The following is a 25,718-nucleotide window of genomic DNA, read 5'->3' on the forward strand; positions in this document are numbered from 1 at the left end:
TGGTTTTAATTTTATAGTTTTATGTTAAAATGTAAGGTTTAGAACTTATTGAAGAGTGAGCTGTTAATGCCAACACACAACTGGGTTTTAGTGCATGCAACTAAGCAATGTACGGTAAACCAAGCAAGCCACAAAAGATTCCTGATTGTTATAAATGGAACAGTACACTTATAGTGTGTGTGTGTGTGTGTGTGTGTGTGTGTGTGTGTGTGTGTGTGTGTATTAAATCTAAAAATATGTAATTTCTGAATAAAAATTGATTTGAACTTTGAAATGAATTGTCATTCAGGTATTTTAACAGTGACATGGTTTAATGGTCAGTTGACACAGTATAAAACTATATCAAAGATTTGTCTTGTCATAGAGATCAGAAAAGAGGGGGAGTGCAATTAGGAATGTAATACTTTAATGGAAAGAGCTGCTAAGTTCTGTTGCTGGAATAGTCTCATTCCAAGGTATTCTATGTGCAACACTTTAAATTCATGAAATGACTGTATTGCCCCCATGTATTCAAGCTAAATGCATTTGATGTTTACTTTACAGTGTTTCTTTTAGTATAATGAGTTCATTTAAAAAAAAAAAAGCTTTGCATGCTAATTCAAAGATCCATAATCTGCTCAGTGTCTTTCACATGCAGTTTTTATGATAACTGACAAGCTGTAAGTTAATTAGCACAGAACTTACTAATGAGGAAGTAAAAAAGCTTTACTTTTTAAATTAAGATTTATTGATGTACACTGGACAAAATTGAAGGAAAGTCAGTTATACTTTTAATAAGTTTCAGGCATTTCCCCTGTGCAGGTCCCTTACTAGGTAACAGCAAAACATTATTGTATGATAACCAAGTTCTGAAAAGTATGACAAAAATGCTTATCTTTAGATATTGGGATAACCCAAAACCAAAGCAATAAAATAAGGTCTGTTAATTAGCGAGGAAGACAGCTTCTTGAATTAATATGTGGTGTTAATTAACAGGAAGTCTGATGTTGTGTTGTAATTACCACCAATATTTTTGACATACTGAGTGACTGAAGGTGAATTACATAGATAACAATTTAGTAAATACTTCAGAGCTTGGGAACATTTTCCTTTGTTTCTGTTCTCTAGAAATATGGACAGACTTCTACGACTTGGAGGAGGCATGCCTGGGCTGGGACAGGTTAGTATATCACTTGTATATTTTTTCTTTTTTACATTAATCATAGCTTATAATTACAAAAACACTCAACCTTTTAGCATCAAACAACTGACTTCAATTTTGTAATAATGTAGGTATATAGAAAGCATGCTGTATAGTCTGTGCATAATGTTGATTATGTGAAATACATTGACACTGAGTATGAACTTTCAAAAATGTATAATGTTTGTAAGCATGCCGTGCATAAAAGTATAAGATGTAGTCCAGTGGTGGGCAACCTGAGGCTCCTTGGGGTTCTGTGTGTGGCCCCCACAACATTTTGTTTACCATTGTTCACGTGCAGGGTTGCCATATTCCACGGGTTTCTATCTGCGTAGGTTTTTTCCTACCAGTGTTAAAGTGTCATGCACATGAAATGAGGTGCATGCTGATTGCACATAATATAGACTGTGAGCTGTGTGCTCCCTCTGCATCCACTCAGAGCACTGCTACGGTTCAGTCGGCACATCCTGCAAATTCTAGGTATTCAAGCACAGCTAGCAAAACTTACCCTTATCCTAGGATACTGTCTTTGTTATGACAAACTTGTGGCCCATTGAGATGTAGAGCCCCTCATGTGGCCCACTCACGAGTGTGGATTGCCCTTCACTAATATAGTCCATAGAATTCAGATTTATCTGCAAAATTAAACATTGACTAATATAGAAATTGCAAATTAAACTATTGTCAATAAAATTGATTTTGTAATCTTTGTTTTTGTCAGTAAAAATACCTTTTAAGTACCATTCATGTGGTGTAAGGAAGTAGATTTCATAACACTTGAGATAACATGGTGATGTGTTCTATCTGTTTGTGGTAGGGATGTGAATAGTTAACCAGTTAGCACCACCCTTACTGATGCTTACTGGTTTTGGTTAACCAGCAGGGGCGCCCTGTCCACTGCTGGCTTGACCTTGCAAGTCACAGGCAGGGAAGTGTGTGCTTTAGCGCTGTCTCGGTGGTTATGGGGGCATCCCACTAGGGATGTTAAAATTAATCAACTCGTCAAATAGTCAATAGAATTTCCATCAACTACTCGATTACCCGATAAAGGCGCTTCTGCTTTGAAATGTAGCAACAGCCAGGTGGGCGCTTACTATATTTCAGAGGGGAAGTGCCTCATGGCATTCTGCCTTAGAAATGTACAAGAGTACGGTGGGGACTCTTGTATGTTTCAAAGACTGAAACGCTGGGTGGAGCCCTGGGCCAGTAGAGGAATCCCTGAGTACCCCTCTGGCCCCAGGCTCCATGCAGCACTTCCACTTTGAAATGTACAAGAGCCTCAATGGGGACTGCGAAATTAAACATTAACGAATTAAACAAACCCTAACCCTCTTCTCTCCTCTTCCCTCCTCCAGCTCCCCAACCTCCCCCGTTGGTGCTTCTGATAGAGGCAGAAAGTGGGTGGGAGAAGCGACTAGTCTATTAGTCCCCTACATTGTGCCCACCCCCATTTAAGTAGTTAACTGGTTAAACATTATGTTTATCAATTAACTTTATTAAATGGGATTTTACATCCCTAGTTTGTTGAAGCTATTAGAATTGTTTCTAAAAGACTCACGTGCAAGTAACATTTGCTTACGTATATATCGTTCTTAAACACAGTAATGTTGTTGTCTTTAGTAACCGGCCTGCTGTGGGGTCAAGGCCTCTCTGGTAGCCTTTTAGTTCCTGTCAGAAAAAATTTCAACTAATGTGTGGCCTCCTCCATTGTCTCACTAGATGATACCATCTGTTGTGGTTTTTTTCCAGATGATTTGCCCAGAGGTCTTAATGTTGTTTGTGTACGTACATCTCTCTTCAGAGAGGTGAGGGCAGCTTTGTCCTGGGGTGTAGCACTCTGGATGTAATGGAACTAGTTAGGGTCTGCCATAGGAGGGTGGATAGGACCTGGAGTTTAAGAGGAATGTATCTGGGGCCATGTTGGTGGAACCATTGCTATTCAAATACTGTATATCAATCTTCTTCCCAAATAGCATGGGTAAGTAAAGCTTTGTGAGCAATGTCATTGTCTCTATGTTTACTAGAAGGATTTCTTTTCTCATGACTCCAGTGGAGTTTCCCTGGGCTGTGCCCAGGAACTCATTTTGGCATGGTGGCCTGGGTTTACTGCCCCTTAATGCCCTTTCATAGTTTACAAACATTAGCTTACTCTGTATTTCCCATTTATATTTGGCTCCTCAGTCTTCCCAGTAACGCGTTTAAGTCCTTGGTTCATTGATGTAGATCATGGGATAGTTGTGAACGAATCTTTCAGATTCATAGTTTCTTACCTGTATATAATGTGTTCCTAAGTGTCTACCTGTAAACAGAAAGATATACATCTGTGATCCCAGTAACGGGTGATGCTTACTGGGTTCAGATGTACTGGGTGGGTGGGGAAGGTGGCTGGAGCAGCTTCCCATCCATGGACAGGGTGCTATAGCTGGAGCAGCCCCTCTCCATGATGAGCTCTGGCACGTTGCGGGCAGCCCACCTCCCCTTAACTGGTGAAATATCACATTTAACCAATTAACCAATTAAATTGGATTTTATATCGCTACCATGGGTATGCATCAAGTTAAAGCACTCAGTAATGTGTTTTATGCAACATATATACAACTACATCCACTAGCTGGGTGGCCAGGTCTCCTTAATTTTTTTTAATATGTGATTGTTCCATTTTCTCTTTTTGAGCTAAAATGTTCTTCACGCTCCTTTAATGCATCTTCAAGCAGTACTAAGTTATTTTTAGTTTCGCTTTCTTAAGCAGTTCTGAGATTTTTCTTGTTCCTCTGTGCTGCCAGTCTGCTTTATGACTCTTCATTTTTCTAACATATGCGTAGTCTAATCACTCAAGCTTTCACTTCTTAATCCTCTCTGAACTTGATGCATATCAAAGCTGTTCTTCAGATTTACAGTTAACTCTCTAGGCTAACTCTCTAGAATTTCCCAATTTTAATCTGAAGACAAATATAAAATATAGAAGACAATAAAATGATATTCAAAGTAAGTCATACAGACTTCTTCAGCACTGGGCCTTCAGAGCTTTTATCATATTTAAACATGGAAATGTCTCCTGAACAACTTGTGGGAGAGTGAGGGGATTAAAAAAAAAATTCTGGGTATTGAAGAGGAACTATATTGCTGCTATTGCAGGTTGCAGCTTCATATGAGCAATGTCATAGTTACTTTAGCAGTTCTGTGGCTTATTAAATAAATAGGAGAGATGTGCAGAAGATCATTTATGCCCATAGTTAATGTATTGGCATATGTCTAAATTGAATTGGATATAGACAAAGTTATCAGTTTGTATCTTGAATATTTTTGCTGGTAGCAAAGAAACTCCAGACTGAATCAGGTGGCTGTTAAACTGAGAACAAAGGAAGGTATTCCCCAGAAATACTTAGTTGTGTTAAACAAAAAATAGTCGTGTGGCACCTTAGTGCATGTCTACACAGCAGGGTAAAAGTCAAATTAAGCTACGCAACTTCATCTATGTCAGTCAAAATATCTGTTTGGCTTTTGATGCTGTCTACACAGCAGGAAGCTGAAGGAAGAACACTCTTCCTTTGACTTTCCTTACTCCTTGTGAAATGAGGGTTACTGGAGTTGGAGTAAGAAGTCAGCCAGCTCACCATTATTTCAAAATAATGGCTTGCTGTGTACGTATTCTCTTTGTATTCCAAAATGACGCTGCTGTATAGACGTACCCTTAGAGACTAACAAAAATATATATGTATAGTATCATGAGCTTTGTGGGTAAAAGCTCATACTACTACAGTAAACTTCCGATAATCCGGCACCTTTAGGACCCAGCGGGTGCCGGATTATCAGATATGCCGGGCTATCGGAAGGGGGGGCTAAGAGGGGTCTAGGGTGGTGTGGGGGGGATGCCACCCCAGACCCGTCATAGCCCCCCCCTTCTGATAGTCCGGCTCCGCCCCAGGCGTCCTCGATTGAGCCACTTCTGGTCAGTTTCAGCAGCAGCTGAACCAGGACACCTGCGGCAGAGCAGCTGGGGTGCTGCCGGGTTGGTCCCACAGTGCCAAGGGGCAGCGCTACCGGACCAACCTGGCAGCACCCCAGCTGCTCTGCCCCAGGCATCCCCAAGTCAGCCGCCGCTGAAACTGACCAGCGGCTGACTCCAGGAAGTCCAAGGCAGAGCTGCTCTGCCGCGGGCTTCCTGGAGGCAGCCGCTGGTCAGTTTCATCAGCGGCTAAATCGGGGAAGCTGGGGGCAGAGCAGCTCCAATGGTCCAGCTGCCCAGAGCACTTCCGGGTTCCTGATGGTGCTGGACCATCAGGAGTGCCAGACCATCAGATGCCGGACCAATGGAGTTTTACTGTATATAGATATATATTTTTGTTAGTCTCTAAGGCAATGTTTACACAACAGTGTTATTTCAGAATAACTGACATTATTCCGAAATAATATAGTCCGTATCTACGCACAAGCAGTTATTTTGACATAATGTCGAAATAATGTCCTGCAGGAAGACTTATTACTCTGTGGGTATGTCTACACTACCCCGCTAGTTCGAACTAGCGGGGGTAATGTAGTCATCCGCAGTTGCAAATGAAGCCTGGGATTTGAATTTCCCGGGCTTCATTTGCATGAAGCCGGCCGGCGCCATTTTTAAATGCCGGCTAGTTCGGACCCCGTGCCGCGTGTAGCCGCGCGGCACGGGGTCCGAACTAGCCGGCATTTAAAAATGGCGCCGGCCGGCTTCATGCAAATGAAGCCCGGGAAATTCAAATCCCAGGCTTCATTTGCAACTGCGGATGACTACATTACCCCCGCTAGTTTGAACTAGCGGGGTAGTGTAGACATACCCTCTCTCATGTAACCTTCATTTTATGAGCATTAAGTGAAATCGGAAGAAAAATGCTCTATTTTGAAATAAGTGCTCTGTAGACGTAGCCAAATTTGAAATAAGCTATTTTGACTTGAGCTATGCTAATTGCATAGGTTAAATTGCATAGCTTTTTTCGAGTTTAGACCTGGTGTGTAGATGTACCCCTAAGGTGCCACAGGACTACTTATTGTTTTTAAAGTTATAGACTGACACTGCTACTACCCCTGTGAGACTTTTAGTCCTTCTACAGAACTAGTGAGATCACTTTCATTATGACCCTAAATTGAAGTAATCTTGAAACTATTGTGAATTTCTTCATCTGATCATTTTCTTACAGATGACTTCTGGTTTTGTTGATTTTATTTTATAAATTAAACCTCATAGTATAAAAGCCTATCTAGGTCAGCTACTTCTGTTTGTTCCTCTGCTAGTATGAATATGTGGAGAATTTTATGAGAGAGTGTAAACTTAATACCTATAGCTATATAATACTGCCCTCAGAAAACTGTAACTTGTTTTTTGAACCATTCTTTGAAGATGCTTGCTTAGCAGTTGAAATGGATTACTCTAGGGCAGTGTTTTTCAAACTGTGCTCCACGGAGCCCCAGGGCTATGCGAGACATCTCCAGGGGCTCCGTGAAGTTGACAAACTGGAAACATCGATAGTTAAAACACATACAACCATGGACTGCTGGGGCTCCACATAAATGTTTGCGCATGTAGAGGGCTCCGGAGCCCAGAAGTTTGAGAACTGCTGCTCTAGGACAATAGCCCACCTCATTTGATATCTAACAATGGATCAGTTCTTATTTAACAAAACAGCTACTCAGTTAACCTTTACCAACCAAGCACTGTAATGTCTTTGGTGTCTCCATCACAAATTTCCCTCTCTGACACTCCCTCATCTCCACCTGCATTGCTACCAGATCCTTCCATAACCTTCAAGCCATCAAAACTACAAGTTCCGTCTTTCCTCCTTTTGACTTTGTCGTCTTTTGAGACAAACAACTGTACTTCTCGTCACTTATCAAATCTTACACTTGGCTACAGTTGCTTCTTGTACCACCTTTGACTTTCTCCTCAGCCCTTCCTCTACCTGTTTTCTCCATGTGGGATCTTGGTGGTTTCTTCAAAGAAAAATTATTAAGATTTGGCATTACCTCCCTCTTCCTCCCATCGCTGACAGTGAGACTTGCTGCTTGTTGTCCAACTCCAGCCTTTCACGATCAAATAACTTCTATCATCTTTTAACTTCTCTTGTTGTTCTGCTTACCCCATCTTTCACTCTTCTTTGCCTTATGCTCTCATCAGATTTATCTGTATGAGCAGGTATTGGTCTCCACAGCTTCAGAAAACAAACAGCACCAGTACAAAATTCAACCCAATCTTCCATTTCTACTGTCATTCAGTATCTCATTAAATGTGCTGCATACAACTGTTTTGAGTTTTTGTTTACAATTCCATTCTTAACTGTCTCCAGTCTGGTATTCATACTTTACTGCAAATGCATTCATTCAAATCCCTATTAACCTTTTTTTTCTGGCTTAGTCTCTTAATCTGTACTCCACTATCCTCATCTGTCTTTATGGTGGCTTTTGATACCTTTTTTAAAATATTGTTCTCCATTGGTTTTTGTGGTTTTTGTCCTTTCCTGCTTGTCCCATGGCCTCCTGTATTGTTCTTTTTGTGTCCGATCTGGAGAGCCATCCTTCTTCGCTCTTCTCCTTTCTGTGGTTCTCTCTCAAGGTTTTGTCTTCAGCCCCCTCCTTTTCCCTCCCTACACATTATCTCTACCTCTCCTACCTCATTTATCTAGTAACATGTTGCAGTGTCAACCCCTGCCATCATGCTGCCTACATTCCCTAGTCAGCTTCTGTTTCAAACATCTCTGGGCTCTCTTCCACATTGCACCTTTTGCAGGGGAAGAATTCCCTTAAAAATGAATAATTTGTCATATTCGTCCTTAGAATCACCTCTGCTGATCATGGGTAGGTAGGCAACTAGCTGTGACTCTTCCTACTCTTTCCTTTCTGCCCTAATTTAAAGCAAACCATGGTTGTGTAAATAACAAAATTGCTGTTCAGTATATGTGCATATATGTTGTATCTCCATTCTCTTCCATGTCTGATTTTTAGATTGTAAACTGTTCATGGAAGTGGTTCTTTTTTGTTTGTACAGCACCCAGCACCTTTGGGTGCCACATAATACAAATTACTGCAATTAAATAATCTTCCCAATATTGGGTCTTTGTGCAAACAGAAGGTCTGGAATGAGTGACACTCTCTATCAGTTAATAATAAATTGAAACCTAAAATGAGACCAGCGGCTTGGATTCCTGTAAATCATTTATGTATTTAAATCTCATTTTTCCCATCATTTTCCTGTGAGAGCAAAAGAACCACCCTGAAGAATTTAGTTCATGTTAATGACAATTAATTGTTAGAGTACCAAAGTGATTATTTAGAATTTGAAGACATTCCTAACTTCAGGTATGGTCAAGGAACCTATGATTAGTGTAAAGCTAATATTGCATGTATTTTTTTGGAAGCCTGATTTCAGTCAAAGTGGCATTGGACCTAATGAGAAGCAAAACCACCTTTGTGGGGCTACCTTTCTGTGTTCAAGAGGTACAAATATTTATAAATTAAAAATAAAAGTCTGTCTTAATGTTTTTCTTATACCCTCACTACTATTTTCTTTCCTTATTTCATTGCCTTCCACCTATATTATTTTTCCTTCCTTTGTAGTGTTGGAAAGCTATGCCTGCTGCATAGCTGACTTGTACCTCACGTCTCTGTTCTGCCTAGGTGTTTGCAAAAGACAAATTAGGGGGTGTAGCTCAAACTTTAAGTTCTATTAGGGCAGCAAGATAATTGATATCCCTGGGATGTGGAGGAACATCCCTTTCATTTTGCACACAATTTAATGAAGTACTAGTTGAATCCATTATACTCATCTTTACTAGTCCTTGTCCTCCATGCTACAGAATGTGTAGTGAAGTCATTTCTGCATATGCATGTTTAGTTAGTCTTGTTGTTTACTCCACTATTCTTTTTGTTATCCCAAAGGATACAAGAGATTAATTTAATAAGAGCATTTGTTGGAGCTGTCTTCCGTGAGGCTTGCAAAATAGTAACAAAGCCATGTGATTTTTACCCAAGCTAACACATCCAACCTAGTTATTTTTTCACCTAAATGTGATCAGAGTAACACGTAAGAAAGGCGTATGTTTCTTCTGTACATGTGTTAGTTAACAAAGCTCTGATGTAGAGAGCAATGAGATCATTTCCAAATATAACTTATTGTTCTTACACAACCAATTTTCATTAGTTCAATATTTTTTAAAACTTTGCTCCATTATTTTTTCATATATGTAATTGCTTCTTTGCAGTTAAACCAAATAATTGTTGTTCTGATGTGATGCTTTAAAGTAACCCATTTGATGCAGAGTAGAGAGTAATCCAGTTTTTGAGGGAGTGACCTGTATCTTATGCAGAGTGTTTGCACCTTGACTTGAAATAAAGAAAATAGAAATGTAGTTAGCTAGTTTATTTGAATAATGGACTTGCCAATTAGCCATCAAGTGCTTCCATCTGTGAAATTGTTGATCAGATGGGTTAGCTGGGATCTTTCCAGATTAGGGCATTGTAAATGGCACTTGAAAACTGTCACTTTTGATTATGAGGTTTCATGCATTGCATTGCTTGATGCAGTGGAACCTTCTTTCGTTGTTATTCTTTTTTTTTTTTTTTTTTAAAGAACACAATGATCCCATTTATAAAATTTGTGGTGCAAGGGGGAACCTGGAAGACCTGCCTGCCACTGATCTAAAATTCTGCATATCTGCTGATCAAATCAGTGCAAGGATTAAACAAGATGTTACCAGTTTTATGAGCTTCAGAGTGAGGGTTAGTGATCTGGCAGGCACAGGTGGGTGAGATTCAATGTAGATCCTTTCCAATTTGCAAATAAAATGCAAGTTTCCTTTATATTAAGAAGAGCAACTGTTTTATTCCTGCCTTTAAGTAAATGGTGCATTGGCTTTGGCCTGTCTATACACTAATGGATATTTATGCATATGTAATTAAACAGTTGTAGACATTTTTGTTGGTTAATAGCACACTTTGTGGATACAACACATTTCAATTACATGGGAGGAAGTCTGCAACTTTGAGCACCACTGCCTAATTAGATTAACTAGAAGACTTACCTGGTGGTGCTTGGGTCCTTCAGAATGGGAGAGCGGCAGTGTGAGGGATGGAGGAGTCAATGCAGGGCCTTTGGTTTGTGGGGAACTTAGGGCAGGAGGCTGGGAGTATGGGAGATGCAGGAGTCATGGTGGGGAGTTGAGGAGAGGCTTGGGGGGTGGGTGGAGGCTTTCTCCCTCCCCCTTCCCTGAGCCTGGGGAGGGAGTCAGCGTGGGGTTTTCTCCCTGTTCTCTCCTCCCTCCCTGCTCTGGTGCTATGGCCAAGGACATGGGAGAGGGACAGGGAACCACTTACCCAGCTTGGTGGCAGACCATGTGGAGCTCCATTGCCAGCTGTCTATTCTCTTGGTGGTGCGGCTGTCACCCGTTGTAGTGCGGCATATGGCTCTCCTCTGATCAGCCTCCTTTTGGAAAACCATCCCATTTTCCTGGCACAACCAAACCCTGACTTTGTTTTAAGTTAGAAGAGGAAGCTGTGTACCAAATTTGGTGATCTTACTCATACCATTTAGGAGGAGTTCTTGAGGAAATGGACTTAGACAGATGCACATTTCTAAAATGTTTAGATGTCCATCTGCTCATTCCACTTTTAAAAGTGAGGAAGACTAAACCCTGCGGATTTAGTATCCATAGGCACTTAAGCAGATTCATCTTTTTTCAACCACTGTCTACCTGGGCCTGTATGCTTCTCGTGGCAAGGGTTGTGCTACTCTGTGGCCTTTCTCTCCCTCCCCTCCAAGCTCCAAGTTTTGGACAGTTCTGCTAGGGAATACCACATACACTGGAGTAGGGTTAATTGTACCTGTATTTCATAAGATCTGTTTATTACTAGTTCATTAATAGTTATAAACTTTGGATAAAAAAGGCACATCTATATCTTAAAAACATTATTTCTCTCAAAATCCTTTATATCTGTATTAAAGATGAGGAAACTAAGGAACATTGCTTACATGATTTATCTATTGCAGAACTGTCATTGAAACCTATTTCCCTAGGCTGTGTCTAAACTACATTTTTTCCTCGAAAAAGGGATGTAAATTAGACTCTTTGATATTGCAAATGAAGCCGGGATTTAAATTTCCCACGCTTGATTTGCATAATGGCGGCCACGTTTTTTTCCTGAAATGGGGCTTTTCTAAAGAAAAATGGCCGTTTAGACGGGGATCGTTCGAAAATAAAACCCTTTTTTGAAAGAACCTGTATTCCCTCTTTCCGGAAGATCCTGTACTCCAAAAGATGGAGTACAGGATCTTTCGAAAAAGGGTTTTATTTTGGATTGATCCCCATCTAAACGTCCGTTTTTCTTTCGACAAGCCCCATTTCGAAACCCCCTCCATGGCTGCCATTATGCAAATGAAGCGTGGGAAATTTAAGTCCCAGCTTCATTTGCAATATCAGTGTCTAATTTACATCCCCTTTTCAAGAAAAGGGGTGTAGTTTAGACACCGCCCTAGATTTCAAACTTCAACAGATTATTTTATTTGAGTGGAATAGAACTTAATTTTTTTCCCCACTGCTTAAATCGATTTGGTTGGAAACTATTCATACTAATTCATTTCCAGAAATATTGCCAACAATGCAGCTATCCCATTGCTAAGTTTAGTCTTCTATGCTTTGAAGTCTTCAGACCAAGAATAAATATCCAGGTTGTATATACCTGATCCAGGTTGTATATACCTGATCCAGCTTGTAAGAGGTGGGCCTGGAATAGTCATGTAATTGCTGCTTCCCATAGTAATTTGCATCCACTCATTGGATTAAATATCCTTATTTCATGATTAACATTTGTTTTAGCCCTATTGAGTTTTCAGATCATTGCTGTGTCTCCAGATAAAAAGCTAAAAAGCCTGGAAAATACAAACCATCTAATGTGTTGGCAGCAGAGGTGGTTGGGACCCATCACAAGTGCTTGAGAAAACAGTTATTTTAATGTTATCCTACTTCTTCATTGCTGTACATCCCTCACAAATAGTTATTGCCAAATTTCTTTTGTTTAGTGGTTGGACTGAGATGTGATGCACCTATTCCGTGCCTTTGATTTCCTACCTGAAAAATCTTTTCATTCACATTCTTCCTAAAGATGCCCTTTTTTCATAATACATTGTCATAACAAAATGAAAACAAACAAAAATATGACAAATCTTACTATCTGTTTTCAGAGCCTCCTAGAGCATCCTATTCTTTCACACTGTATAAACTCATTGGAGCAGGGAATGCTGTATTTACATATAAAATACTAGAACTGGAAAGGACCTCAAAAGATCATCATGGGTTGTGCACCGCTGGTCTAAATCATCCCTGATAGATGTCTGTCTAATCTGCTGTTAAATATCTCCAGTGATGGAGTTTCCACAACCTCCCTAGCCAATTTATTCCAGTGTTTAACCACCCTGACAGTTAGGGTATATCTACACAGCACAGCTACTTCGGGATACCAGAGGTATCCTGGAATAGCTACCCTGCGTCTTAACAAGCTGCTCATTTTTTCAAAATATTTTCGAAATAATGGGTGTGCTATTTTAACCCTTGTTCCACAATGATTAAGGGATGTCTCTAAATAGTGCATTATTTCAAAATTTGGTGCTGTGCAGACATGCCAAATAAGCTATTTTGAAATAGAATCGAAATAAGATACGCTATTTGTGCTACGCAGATTGTGTATCTTATTTCAACTTTAGGGTGCTGTGTAGATGCACTCTTAGGAAGTTCTTCCTAATGTCCAACTTAAACCTCCCTTGCTGCAATTTAGGTCCATAGCTTGTCTTATCATCAGAGGCCAAGGAAAGCAATTTTCCCCCTTCCTCCCTGTGACACCCTTTTAGATACCTGAAAACCGCTATCATGTCCCCTCTCATCTTCTCTTTTCCAAACTAAACAAGTCCACTTCCTTCAGCCTTCCCTCATAGCTTATATGCCACTGCATATCCACAAAGCATGAGGTTCCCCTAATTAAGATGTGATGTCCGGATAGGGTAGAAGGAAACTTGTGTTTACCTATTGAATTTCTACATGAATATAAGTTTATACAAACTAAATTCTATCATCTTCCTTGAGGCTTCCTCTTGTCCATAACCAGGCGATGTTATTTCTAGCCAAGAAATAACCCCAAAATCCCTTTGGACAGTGGGGAAGGAATCTTGAAGGCAGAAATACTGGAACTTTGCAAAATGAACTTCTAGATGGTTTATATTTTCCTTAAGCAGAACTTTAACCGAATTTTTCAGGCTTTTTAGCATTTTGGGGATGAGAAGTATGATTTTTTTTTTGTGTGAGAATTTACAGCATTTTCAAGGGTACTTTCTACCTCCACCCTCCTGATATCTTCAAACTTAATGCAGTCTTAATAAATTTTTATATATCCTCAAAATTTGTTTTACATTTTCAAAAATGAGTAGGAGTCTGTGTCAACTGCAAGTGCTGCTGTCTGGCCTTAGGTTCCTTACAAAGTTTTAATGACTGAAGGAGTTTTTTATTTAAATAAAGCAAGAGTACTGGAAATAGCTGTGTTCAAGTGGACACTTTATTTTAATACATTTGTTAGAAACATTATAAAATACCTTTTGATTATAGGCTCCCTTTAGCTATACATATATATTTTACTCTGCAATATAAGGCATATTTTTAATGATGAAAAATAAGCTGTTTGTAACAAAACATGCTAATTAGGATTCTGGCTGGTCATCTTTAAAATAAATTGTACTGAGATCAAATTTCAAGCCTAACTTTGATCCCATGGGCACAAAGGCATTGCTTAATCTGATTGGATCCTTGGATCCCCAAGTGTTTAGTTTATAGTGGAAAAGGCATGAGGCAGTAATTTAAACTGTGATGAAGAATAGAAAGCACATGAGTAAAATCATTTTTTCTGGAGTATAAACTTCAGTTTTATAGATCTAGCCTGACTAGCAGCTTCAGAAAATATTAACACTTTTTTTGTAAGAAATTTTTGACATTTATTTAAAAAGAAAAATTCATGGTCACCAGTTGAACAAAGCATATTTCAATTGTTTTATAAGTTTATAGAAACTATACTTAGGCTTTTCTGAATGGGCAGCTCACCCAATTCCTTAAAACTCTTTTAGAAGTTATTAACAGAGGCAAAGAATTTTTGTGCAAACTAATCAAAATTAAAATTTTGGGATAGATCATCCAGAAACTGATACCAAATAATTTGCATGGATTTTTTGTTGTTGATAATTTTATTATGAACAAGGCCTGACCTGTCTCTGGCTATGTGGTTGCCTCAGAAGAGGCATATGCTACATATTTAAAAAAAATTATTTTACTTAATGTTCTTAAAGCTGTTGTTTTCAACCCAAAGCTTTTCTGAGTTTGAGTTACTGTCGCAGGCCAATTTTAAACACTCATGTTCTGAAGCCTATCAAAAGCTTCCTGACATAATGTTGTGTTCCACATTTCACAATCCTTACCTGCATGATTTGTGGTGCTAGACTTTTTTTTTTTATTCCTAATGCAGATAGAGTTGCTATTAATTTGGGTTCTTCATTTTGCTCTGGGGTATACCTGAACTATTGAATTTCTTTTTGCAGAGGAAATGAGCAATTGGCAAGTGTACTGAGACATTGAATTTTTTTGTGTGAAGTTTGATCTTATTCTAGCTAGTTTGGGGTTCATCACAGTACATGCTTTAAAAAATTAGCAGAGGTCTTGATGTTTGTCCAAGATTAGTGCTCCAGTTTTTTTCTTTGATAGTATGTGAATCAACCAGAGGGGCCATGGTTAGTTTATACATACACAATGTTTGTAGAAATATAAGCCATTGTATAGCTATAGCATGTTTGTTACTTTGGTAGACATACGGACCTAATCTTACAAACAGTTCTAAGGCTACTGCTTATTTGCAGAAGTAAATCTGGGAGATTAAGTATTTTAAAAAAACCTGAGAGAGCCAGATTCAGACTGAATATTTTAATTTTACTCTAAAATTCGTTTTCCCTCTGAAAATTCCTCCGTTTCTTGATTTGTTGTTCATCCCAAATTTTTGTTGGTGTTGGAGGGCCATTTATTAATTTGCTATACTGTGGGATCAGCAATATATGGTTTCTTGTTCCATTACATTATATAAAAAGAACTTTTTAAGTCTGAAGAAGCTTTTTTTTTTGTCAAAGGGACTGAATAAAACGTCTATTTTTAATTCAACTATATTTTATTATCTTTTTATATGATAAATATCCTGATTATTTTACAGCAGAAATTGTACCTGTGGGTTCAAGCTCCATTTTTGTGTTTCATGGATGTATATTTTAATTCTAGGAATTACTGTGCAAGTGAGATCACACCTTTAAAGGAGTCTTAGGTTTTTTGTCAATTGATCAGAGTATACAGTATACGTTAGCAGAACTAAAAGGAATGTATGAAGTCCAACAAACCAATTATACGTAGCTTTTGTGTTATTACTAGTACCTGTCTCTGTAGATTGTCATATTCTTATGAACTTTAGGCATGTAATAGTCTACAGTGTGTTACCTGTTACTCACTGTTTGTAAACTTTGTTCTCTTTGGTTTAATATTTAGAAAATATAATAGTTCCCATAATTTAAAATGCTTATTCTATAAGAGTCTCTTCAATATGTAAAACAAAATAATTCTTACTCCACAGTAGTAGGTTTTCTATTTATGTCCTGATGACTTACCCTTCTACATAGTGACTTTTGTCCAGAGGATTTCTTCTGGATCGAGTGGGGGAAGTGCTTTTCTCCATACTCAGAAGTAATGTAAGTTTTAAATTAATCTTCCTCAATTGTCTTTAGGTGTAACAGCTGAAATTATGTACTCAAAGGGTTAAGTCAGCATGAAAGAATTCATTTCCACTTTAATGACCTAGCCTTGCTGGGTTAGGACGATGGGGAACATGCTTCTGACTTGTACTCCTATTGCCAATTAACACCTCCTATAACAGGTGTCCTCGGCTAGTCATTGAAGCAGAGGCAGTAGAAATAGTTTACATGCGGCTTGTTTTTCACACTAGTAGTTTAATACTCACAAAATTAAAGTATTAAAAGGTTTTCTTGCCTTGCTGGTTAAGAGATAAACATGATAGATTTGGGTATTAGTACGTTTGCTTATCTTTGTCTTGTTTTTGTATTTTAAATAGTCTAAGTTGTACAAATTGGAGGTCTTGGATGCAGTGGATGGTTCTTAACATATAAGAATATAGAGTTGTTGGATATTACCACAAAGAAATATATTTGTACATCATGATATTCTCGTATTGCTTCTTTATACAGCTGTGCCCATTTGGTCAAATGTCCCTTCTTTGTTGAAATCCCTGTTTTGTTGAAATGAGACATTTTAAAATCCATCTTTCGTACAGCTGTGATGAGTAATATTAATAGAAATATTTCAGATATTTTCTATTGTTTAATTCTGACTTACTGTCAATCTCAAGTCCACTTTTATATATGTATTTTGAAGAAATATAAAACAAATAGTACAGGTGACAGGCAGTGCTTGAAAATGACACTTTAGTTCACATTTAATCAGCAGGTATTTTAATAACATAAAAAAATTGGCTAAATTGATACCAGTTCACACTAAGAGAAAGGTGGGGTAATATACCTAAAGTGTTAACAAATTTGCTAAAAGGCCTGAATAGATAACACTTTAAGGCATTAGTTTTCTTGCTGTTATAATGGCAAATGCCTTTTGTAACACTTAATCAACAAGGGCTGCCCAAGTAAAAGTCACAGCTTCTTATACTGGATAATATTTTAAACATGTGAAAGAGAAATGAAGACTCTTGGTAAATTTGTACTATTTATTTCTTATTTAAGTGAAATAAAATTAAGTTTTCAGTAAGTCTTCTAAGCAGTAAGGGTCCATGAACAGAATGTCAGAATAAACTAAATGAGGGATTATTTTTCTAAGTGATAGCTTTTATTAAAAAAAAAAAAAGCCCCTCATGCGTATGGATGAGATGATCAGCTTGAAGACAAGTCAGTTCACTAATTATCAGTTTAGAGGTAGCAGCATCTATTATTTTCTCCCTCCCCTGCTCTCCCTCCTCCCCCCCAGATCCTGGATTGATTTTAATGTGGCTGTATGCTTTGTGCTTGCTATATGTGTTGGTTGCTAAAAAACAGTTTTCCTTTGACTTTGTATAGTTATTGTATTGTCCTTATTCAAAAAAGAACAAATGAAGAAATTTCTCAGATTTTCCTCCTGTGTTGTTCATAATCCCCATTTACTCTCCTGTTTTTTCCCCAAGAAATTATCTAATAAGAATGAGGAAAAAGCAATATTTCCTGTATCTCGTGTGAAATACACTAAAAAACATTTAGGATTTTGGAAAGGACTTTTTCAGCTATCTCTAAACATCAAAATGAAGCAGAAAGGAACAAAAGCACACTTTTTTCTTTTGCTGATAAATAAGCAGATAAATCAAGTTATATATAAAATGTAAATATCTAAAAGTTAAGGTTTAATACTCCATTTACCGTAATTTAGTATTAAGGTTTATCAATACTGTGCCCCTTTGCTCAAGTTGGGAGGCAGATGTTTACTAACACTTGGTATGAAGGGTCATTGAAGGCTCTCTTTCTCTTCTTGGAGCTCACTGAAGAGCTACACAAGCCCGTTGAAGGCTGTAGTGGGAATGGGCTAAAAAAGGTGCTTTGCAATCTGGGCTATTGAACCAATAGCCCCTAGATACCAGATGCATTAGACTTGTGACCACTATTCCAGTGTATAGGTTGTAATGGCAGCTGCTTGTGGATGACACTGTGGCTCCAAATGAACTTAATGTTTCCATATGTTGAAAGTTAAGAGAATTGACAAACCAGCATTGTAAACCATAAAGTCTGTTTTTCAAAAGTCAGTGAACTAGATAATTATTTAAGAGGAATGGTATCTCATTAGTTTATTCCCATGTTTTTTTAAAAGTATTCCATTCAGTTATACTAGAATAAGTCTTTTTCTTATTGATACAGTAGCTGAGTGTCAGTATCCAACCTCCAAGAACATCTACTGAACAAAAGAATTATGTGGAAAAGTAGTAGGATTTAAGAATTCTTACGACAAACTGATAGAATTACAAGATTAGTGGATGAAAGAAAAGTAGATGATACATATATGTGATTTGATAAAGTATTTGATACTTTTTATTACTAACTTCAGCTCTCAAAATTAAAGAGCCATCTGTAGTAATATGTGGCATGAGTTGGCCTTTGCAATGAAATACTTTAGAAAAAATACAGATTTGAGTTCTTTACAGAGCAAAGATGTAAAAATCCTTCCCTATGTGGTTCTGATGTACCTACATTTGGAATCTTATGCTTATTTTTGGCCAATTCCTTTCCAAAAAGTTTTAGACTAATTGGAGAGACATCGGCAAAAATGGAAAGGGGGCTTGCAGAATGATTTTTTGTTTGTTTGTGTCTCTAATTCAAGAAAGCATGCATACTCAGAGCAACACTTAAGCATCTGTTTCAAGTCAATGTGACTTTTTCATGTGCTTTAAAAACAAGTAGTCTGTGGCACCTTAGACTAACAAATATACAGTATCATGAGCTTTCATGGGTAAACCTACTTCATCAGAGGATGAGCATACAGTTACCGCTCTGAGACTTCTTAATTTAAAGTTAAGCATATGCTTTGTGATTCTGGACCTTCCTGGGGAAAGATTGAATTTTAATATGCTGCTTGGCCATGCAATGATTATGAGTTTGTACCTGGAATGAGGGGATTATTGAGGCTTGTTTTATGAGAGGGTTGGGCAAGTCACTTAATCTCTCTATGCTTCAGTTTCTATAAAATGTGTATAATACTAATGACTCAAGTTCCCTGTAAGCCATGCACTTGTGTGGCCACTCAAGGATAGATTCAAATGCCACCCATCTGATAAGCAGCGCACCAACAGCTAGTTGTTGGGGTTTTTTTTTTCCTTTACTGGTGGTACACATGCCTTTGTGCACATAACTATTCTGCACATGGATGGAAAAGATTAGAGGGAGCATTACTATTGTAAAATACTTCAAGATCTGCTGATTGAAAAAAGCAAGAAGAGCTAGATATTTATTATTCCAGAGTCTAATAAATCAAAGTGCAAAAGATTTACTCAAGCGATGTTTCCCCTTTCTCAAATTTCATCCCGCTAATTCCAACCATACCTATTCTCTCACTTTCTATGGAGGTCCCACAAGGTCCTGTCTTAACTCCTTCTCTCCCTCAGCATCCCTCTCTTGAAGCCACCCATTCACATAATTTCCGTTGTAATTTTTAGACTAAAGATTCACTGTGTGGCCATGAGAGAACCCATTGAAAGATGATGGAATGGCCAAAGAGGTAACAGGAAAAAAGGGAAGAAATAGAGTTGTGAAAAGCGAGGGAGGCAATTTCAAGAATGATACTGTTGACTTTAGCCTCTAATAGGGTAGAAGTCAAGAGGGTGGGTTGAGAGTTTTAAGAGGAGACTTCTTCTGGTGGCTTCTGATGGTATAGTGAGTTTGTTGTTGGGTAAGTGATGAAACCATTCTATCATGGCAACATAATCCAGAGATATTTATCCACCATCAAGATAATAAAGGTGGCTGTCCATTACCAAATGTCATACTGTTTATTCTTGAGCTCCAAAAGGGACAAGAAAAGGAGCTCAGGAAGTCCAAGTAAGTTAAATTGCTATGTATCCTGTTGTAATGAAGAAGGATCTTTGTGTTCCTTTAATTATTCTAAGGAGCATGTGAGAGGTGAACTAGAGAGAGTGGGGAGCACAAGCGAGTTGTCTGTCTCTCTCAAGAAATGCACTAGCAATCTAAAATGAAGTCCTGAATCCCCTTCTGCCGCTATCCTTTAGAAAAAGTGGTTCCTGAGAAGCTCAGCTATTTCAGAAAAGAGGTGTCTTCACTTTAGCTGGTTTTTTTGGCATGGCTTTAAGATAAAATAATGACATTAGCTGGCTGTATGTAGTACAGGCAGTCCCCGACTTACGCGGATCCGACTTATGTCGGATCCGCACTTACGAACAGGGCGAGAAAAGCTTCTCCCGGTCTCCCTGGTCTGCTGGGGGGTCCAGCAAAGCCGCTGGACCCCCTGCCTCCCAGCAGACCAGGGACACCTGAGCAAAGCCGCCGCCTGGGCGGCTGGACCCCCCCAGCAGACCAGGGGGACAGAAGCAAAGCAGCCCAGAGTACAAGGTAGCAAATAGGCATATAGGATTGTGGCTGCTAGAGTCTGAGAGGTTAGGGCTACTGCTGATTGAGGTAAAAAAGGGGAACATTAATTTGTAGCAGAGGAAGTCACCTGGAATTATTCCATGTCTGGTTTGTGAGTGGGTGTGGATATATGAGATGGGGAGAGACAAGTGTGCATACATAAATGAAAGTAGATACAATAGTTAAATGGCTTTTATACAAACTGAATTTACTAATAGTTTTAACTCTTGATTTTTATTTCCAGATTTTATGCCACATAAGATTGGTCAATAGATCTCACTTGGATCTGTGTTGGGAGCATGTTCCAAATTCTACTGTACTTCACGAAGAGTTGTTTAATGAAGTTATCTATGTCTAGTCTTATACACTGTGGCATTGGAATGTTTTCAAAAATTATAACGTACATTCTTATATAATTTTTCCCTTCATCTATCATGGATTGCGCTCTTTTTCCTTCCAACTGGATTTTTTTCTGGAATTATTCCATGTTTACACAGCATTACTAAAAGCAGATGTGCCCTGTTGTCTCCTTTTCACTAAGACTATAGTACATACACACTTGACTAATGATATGCTTTGGGTTGTGAAGGGATAAAATCAGATGTGATTGCTGAGAGAAAGCCCTCACTTCTCAAGAACTACATAGTTTTACTTTAAACAGCCTGCTGTACTTTTTTACATTTCAGTAGCACATAGTACCTTCCTCAACCAATCATTCACACCTGGGACAATTGTGCTAATTTTTGAATAACTCATAAAACAAAGAGAAAATGTTTTGTTCACAGCTTTTCCACCTAGGGATTGGAGGTCCATTTTATGCTTACTGTACCAGTGTATCTGAAAAGTGCTCCTGTTGCCTTTATCTGCAAGTCTTCGTTAACTGAAAACAGATGAAGCAAAGGGAAATTGCTGTTTGTGTTGGTGCCAGTTAATCATGCTAGCCCAGCAGCATTTACATTCACACCACTGTAAGAAACACGTAGTTAATTGGTGAATTGGAGATATTTTACAGCTGAGCAAGGTTAGCATTGCTGGAAGACTTAACTCTCACTAATGGAAACTCATCACTGGTCCTGTATGTTTTGTAACAGGTTTGCACCTAGTGCAGTATTTACCAGTTTATTTGGGTTGATTTCTGGCTAGATATCTAAATTGACTTTTACGTTTAACTAGATATCATAGGGAACTTCCGCTAAGTTGCAAACAAAGATTAGTATAAAAAAGTGCTTTATGTATTTTTTCACTTAAAACACTGCAACCAATGGATTTACTGTACATAAAAGCACAATCTACACATTTAGTCTTATAATGTTGTGCAAAATAAAATAGAAATAATTGGAAAATGATGAAACGTGGAATAAATAGATAATTTATTCTGTTTTTGTAGGGGCCACCTACAGATGCTCCTGCAGTGGATACAGCAGAACAGGTGTATATCTCTTCCCTTGCACTGCTGAAAGTAAGTCTTCCATGCTCTTTGCTATACGTAGCATTTAAGAGACACAACATTGTATTTGTCCAGTATTCCATAAAGAGAAAAGCTTATAGACTTGTGGTGTTTGCAACTTTTTTGACCCGATTGCATAGAATCTTACTGAAAATGTTCCATTTATTATATTTCTGCCAGTTTTTGTTGATTGTATGATTCTTAGTAATATTCCAGTCCTTTATATTTTCAAAACACACATTTACTTCACGGAGTAAAATAAAAATAAGGGTGATGGTATTTTGGCTGAAGTTGAACTATCCCGAATCATATCCTGATTCTCTTCTAAATCATACCATAGTATGTGATTGGAATTTTGTTTTCGCTTATAGATGTTGAAACATGGTCGTGCCGGTGTTCCCATGGAAGTTATGGGTCTGATGCTTGGAGAATTTGTTGATGATTATACAGTCAGAGTGATTGATGTGTTCGCTATGCCACAGTCAGGAACAGTGAGTACTTTCAGTAGAAACTTAAGTAAATGTTTTCTCTCACATTAAATAACTGTACATCATGTTTTCCTTCCCGTCATCCCAAAACAAATAAGGTATAAGAAAGTTCTAATGATATCAATGTCTGGTTTATACCCATATTCATATTAAATGTCTAAAATCTATTCAAATAATGTTTTTTGAAATTGGTTAGTGGTTTAAGTCAAACCTATAGATCTCTCTAAGTCCTTAACTAAAGCTTTGAAATAGTCCATATGTATAGTACCACAGTGCTTAAAGTTTGTAAACTGGTGACTTTAAGACCTTGTATATCCAGTATGAAAAAAAGTATGAAGACCATGTTGCAAATTCTGGAAAGTAAGAGTTGGATGGAAATGATCTCATGCCCTTTACTGTAGTGGCACTGCTGAAACTGTGAATTTGAATCACTTCTCTGGGGCAGAATTTGTACTCTAGTGGCCGGACTGTTAGAGATATTTCCTTAGTGTGGAAAGGTGATTGGTTTTACTTGAGGTTAAGAAATTGAATTTTATGAAAAGAGGGCAGTGAACTAGGAGCTGGAATTAGAATTTATACTGGTGCTGTGTGTAGCTGAAATGAAATAGTAGTCTTAGAGGCACAGTTTCCTTAATTGCCATCAAAATTGCATGTAACTGAAATATTAGAGAATTTTGTCTTGGTTTATTTTACATAGTCACTTCACTACCTTTGTTGATGGTGTATGTCCTTTTCCAGGGTCTGCAAAAAGCTTTTTTTTTTTTTAATCTCCCTAAAAATGGCAACAAAAGCAAATGTGAACTGGCAGTAAGCAGGGGACAAGGGTGTGCACAAACAGGAATGGAGGGGAGGACGGATGGATGGACGAATGTTCTTTTGAATGTTTTGTTGGTGGTACAGGTTGAACCTCTGTAAACTGGGTCTCTCTGGTCTGGCAACATCTGTGGTCCAGCATGACCGTGAATGTTCCAGGGCCAGAGAATCCCTGGGGAGTGCTGGTGCCTAGGAGCCCTGGAGATGGCAGGGTTGCAGGTTGCTGGCAACAAGCTGCCAGCAGGACCTGAAGCCTAAATCCCCAAAGCTGAGAATCTGGAAGTGCCCCAGCGGGTCTGCTCGGTATGGTTGGGAGCCCAGCATGCCACAGCGGGGCTGCTCAGCGTGCCCCACCTGGGCTGCCTGGAGGGGCTTGGGAGGCCAGTGTGCTGCAGCAGAGCTGCCTGGAGTGGTGAGCCACAATGGGGTTACTCAGCTAGGCTGCCCGACATGCCCCAGCTAAGCTGCTCAGTGGGGCAGGAACCTGGTGTCCTGCGAGCTGGGTTACCTGGCATGGCAGGCATGGGTTGGGGGAGGGGGGGCGGGACTGGCAGGGCAGAGGGGCCACATATGACCTCCCCGGGTCTGTCAAAATCCCTTATCTGGGACTGGTCAGGTCCAGAGGGTGCCAGACCAGGGAGGTCCAACCTGTACTTGCCGAAGAGACCCTTCTACACAGAAAGCGTGGCATTTTTTCAAGGAATGCGAGGAATATGTTCTATTTGAAAGATGCTGTGTTAGAACTTCAAAAAAATTCTCTTATTTAATTAAGCTATTAAATAATTTTGTCAGATTGTTTACATGTATGTTTATTTTTTTAAGTTACTTTATATGTAATTAACTAATGCTGTGTCTCTTCCAAAATCAGGGTGTCAGTGTAGAGGCAGTTGATCCTGTATTTCAAGCCAAAATGTTGGATATGCTGAAGCAGACAGGAAGGTAACTGTTTCACAGCAACGTCTGGAAGTTAAAGTGGTACACTGCATGGGTTTAGCTGCACATTCCTTTATACTTCATGCAAGAGCTTTGATTTGTGGGGTGTTTGTTAATGTTAAAGAAGTAATAATTGACCCAGTATTATGATGAATATCACGTGTTATGCAGCCCACTTCTCCCCATGCTTTCAGGAGATAGATTTCGGATCCAAGTGAGTGTTATAAACTTCCATCTCTGACTAGAGTAGTAAACTTTGGTTTGAATGCCCCTCTATTTAGTATATGGACTTGCTGGAAAATAACTCAATTTAAAGGACCTGTTAGTACTTCATAAAATAGGAAAGTGTTATCAGTTTGGATATTTTAGCTTTATTTATAGGGCTAAAGTTACATTTTTATATATAAAAGGAAAAAAATTGATAAAAGCATATGTATGTTTAAAACATTTTTATTTCTCTTTGTATCTCTCAACAGTTGTCATCTGCTTGCTCAAATTCTTTTACTGTGGAAAAAACTTCAAAATTAATGTTAGCAAAAAGCTCAGCAGCTGAGCAGAACAGTGCAAATTGCTTTTTCACTGAGTCTCTAGTTCTACTGCTGGTTTAATTGATATATTTAATCCTTTCCCGCCGTTTGTTCCCATCATCCATGTCTGAAATGGACTTTCTGCCACGAAAATTCAACTCTTTGACTCCAAGGAGTTAAAGAATAGATATTTACTTGAGCTGAAAGGGTAAAAACTGATTCAGGGAAGGTGTGGTAACAGGGTGAAAAACTGAAAGCTTGATCTACCACTGCTAATGTGCGTCCCTTAATGATAACACTCCTTTGTCGCGCACATTCATTTCCATGTTTTCACCATACTATAGTGAGTAATTTAAATGTTTCTAATGGTGCTTTTTCACACCTGTGTCTCTTCTCTTATCCTAATTGATACCCTGGTACTTCAGTGTTTCTTTTCATATCATACGTTTTTATTGCTAGGAATTTCTTAATGCCCTCTTTGTTTCAGGCCTGAGATGGTGGTTGGTTGGTATCACAGTCATCCTGGCTTTGGCTGTTGGCTGTCTGGTGTGGATATCAATACTCAGCAGAGCTTTGAAGCTCTATCAGAAAGAGCCGTAGCTGTGGTGGTGGATCCTATCCAGAGCGTAAAAGGAAAGGTACAGTAGGTTTTAAATTTTGTGAAACTACTTAATTAAAATTTAAAATAAAAACAATGTAAAATGCATTAGTTCTTGAACGTTAGACCCACCTTTCTAAAGTTTACTAAAAGTGTACTATTTTCATTTACTCCAACACGTACATCAAAAGTCCCTGAGCAAGCTTGTAGCCTTAATCCATGTTGTATACTTGGAATAATTAGCCCTAGTCAGCTGTTCAACACTTCTACCACTTGTCTTTTTTTTTTTTTTTAATAAACAGATAATCCAGGTCTACTAGCTCAAATTTAATATACTGTAAGCTTTAACTATCTGTCCAGAATTTAATAGCAAATTGGGATGAATTCATTCCCTGAACATGAGAAGAAATAGTGCCTTATTTTATAAACATTGCACATAACTGTTTCTGGTGGTATCTGCATTACAAATGTTTTAGACGATTAAAAACTTCCCTAAAGACGTGGTCCTAGCCTTTTAGATTT

The 25,718-nt window shown here is 38.5% G+C and overlaps 1 protein-coding gene across 3 annotated transcripts in view; it reads left to right on the plus strand.

The window, feature by feature from the left end:
* PSMD14 (proteasome 26S subunit, non-ATPase 14) overlaps window positions 1-25,718 on the plus strand; it is a 72,403-nt gene that overhangs the window by 12,834 nt on the left and 33,851 nt on the right. For all 3 annotated transcript variants that reach the window (XM_006114837.4, XM_006114835.4, XM_006114836.4), the window contains 5 exons: window positions 1,108-1,159; window positions 21,778-21,849; window positions 22,209-22,328; window positions 24,007-24,077; window positions 25,086-25,236. In XM_006114837.4, the coding sequence (XP_006114899.1) occupies window positions 1,112-1,159; window positions 21,778-21,849; window positions 22,209-22,328; window positions 24,007-24,077; window positions 25,086-25,236 (462 nt within the window). In that variant the 5' untranslated portion in view covers window positions 1,108-1,111. The remainder of the gene's footprint in view (window positions 1-1,107; window positions 1,160-21,777; window positions 21,850-22,208; window positions 22,329-24,006; window positions 24,078-25,085; window positions 25,237-25,718) is intronic.

The sequence above is a fragment of the Pelodiscus sinensis genome, chromosome 7 (genome assembly GCF_049634645.1).
Source record: "Pelodiscus sinensis isolate JC-2024 chromosome 7, ASM4963464v1, whole genome shotgun sequence".
NCBI lineage: Eukaryota > Metazoa > Chordata > Testudines > Trionychidae > Pelodiscus > Pelodiscus sinensis.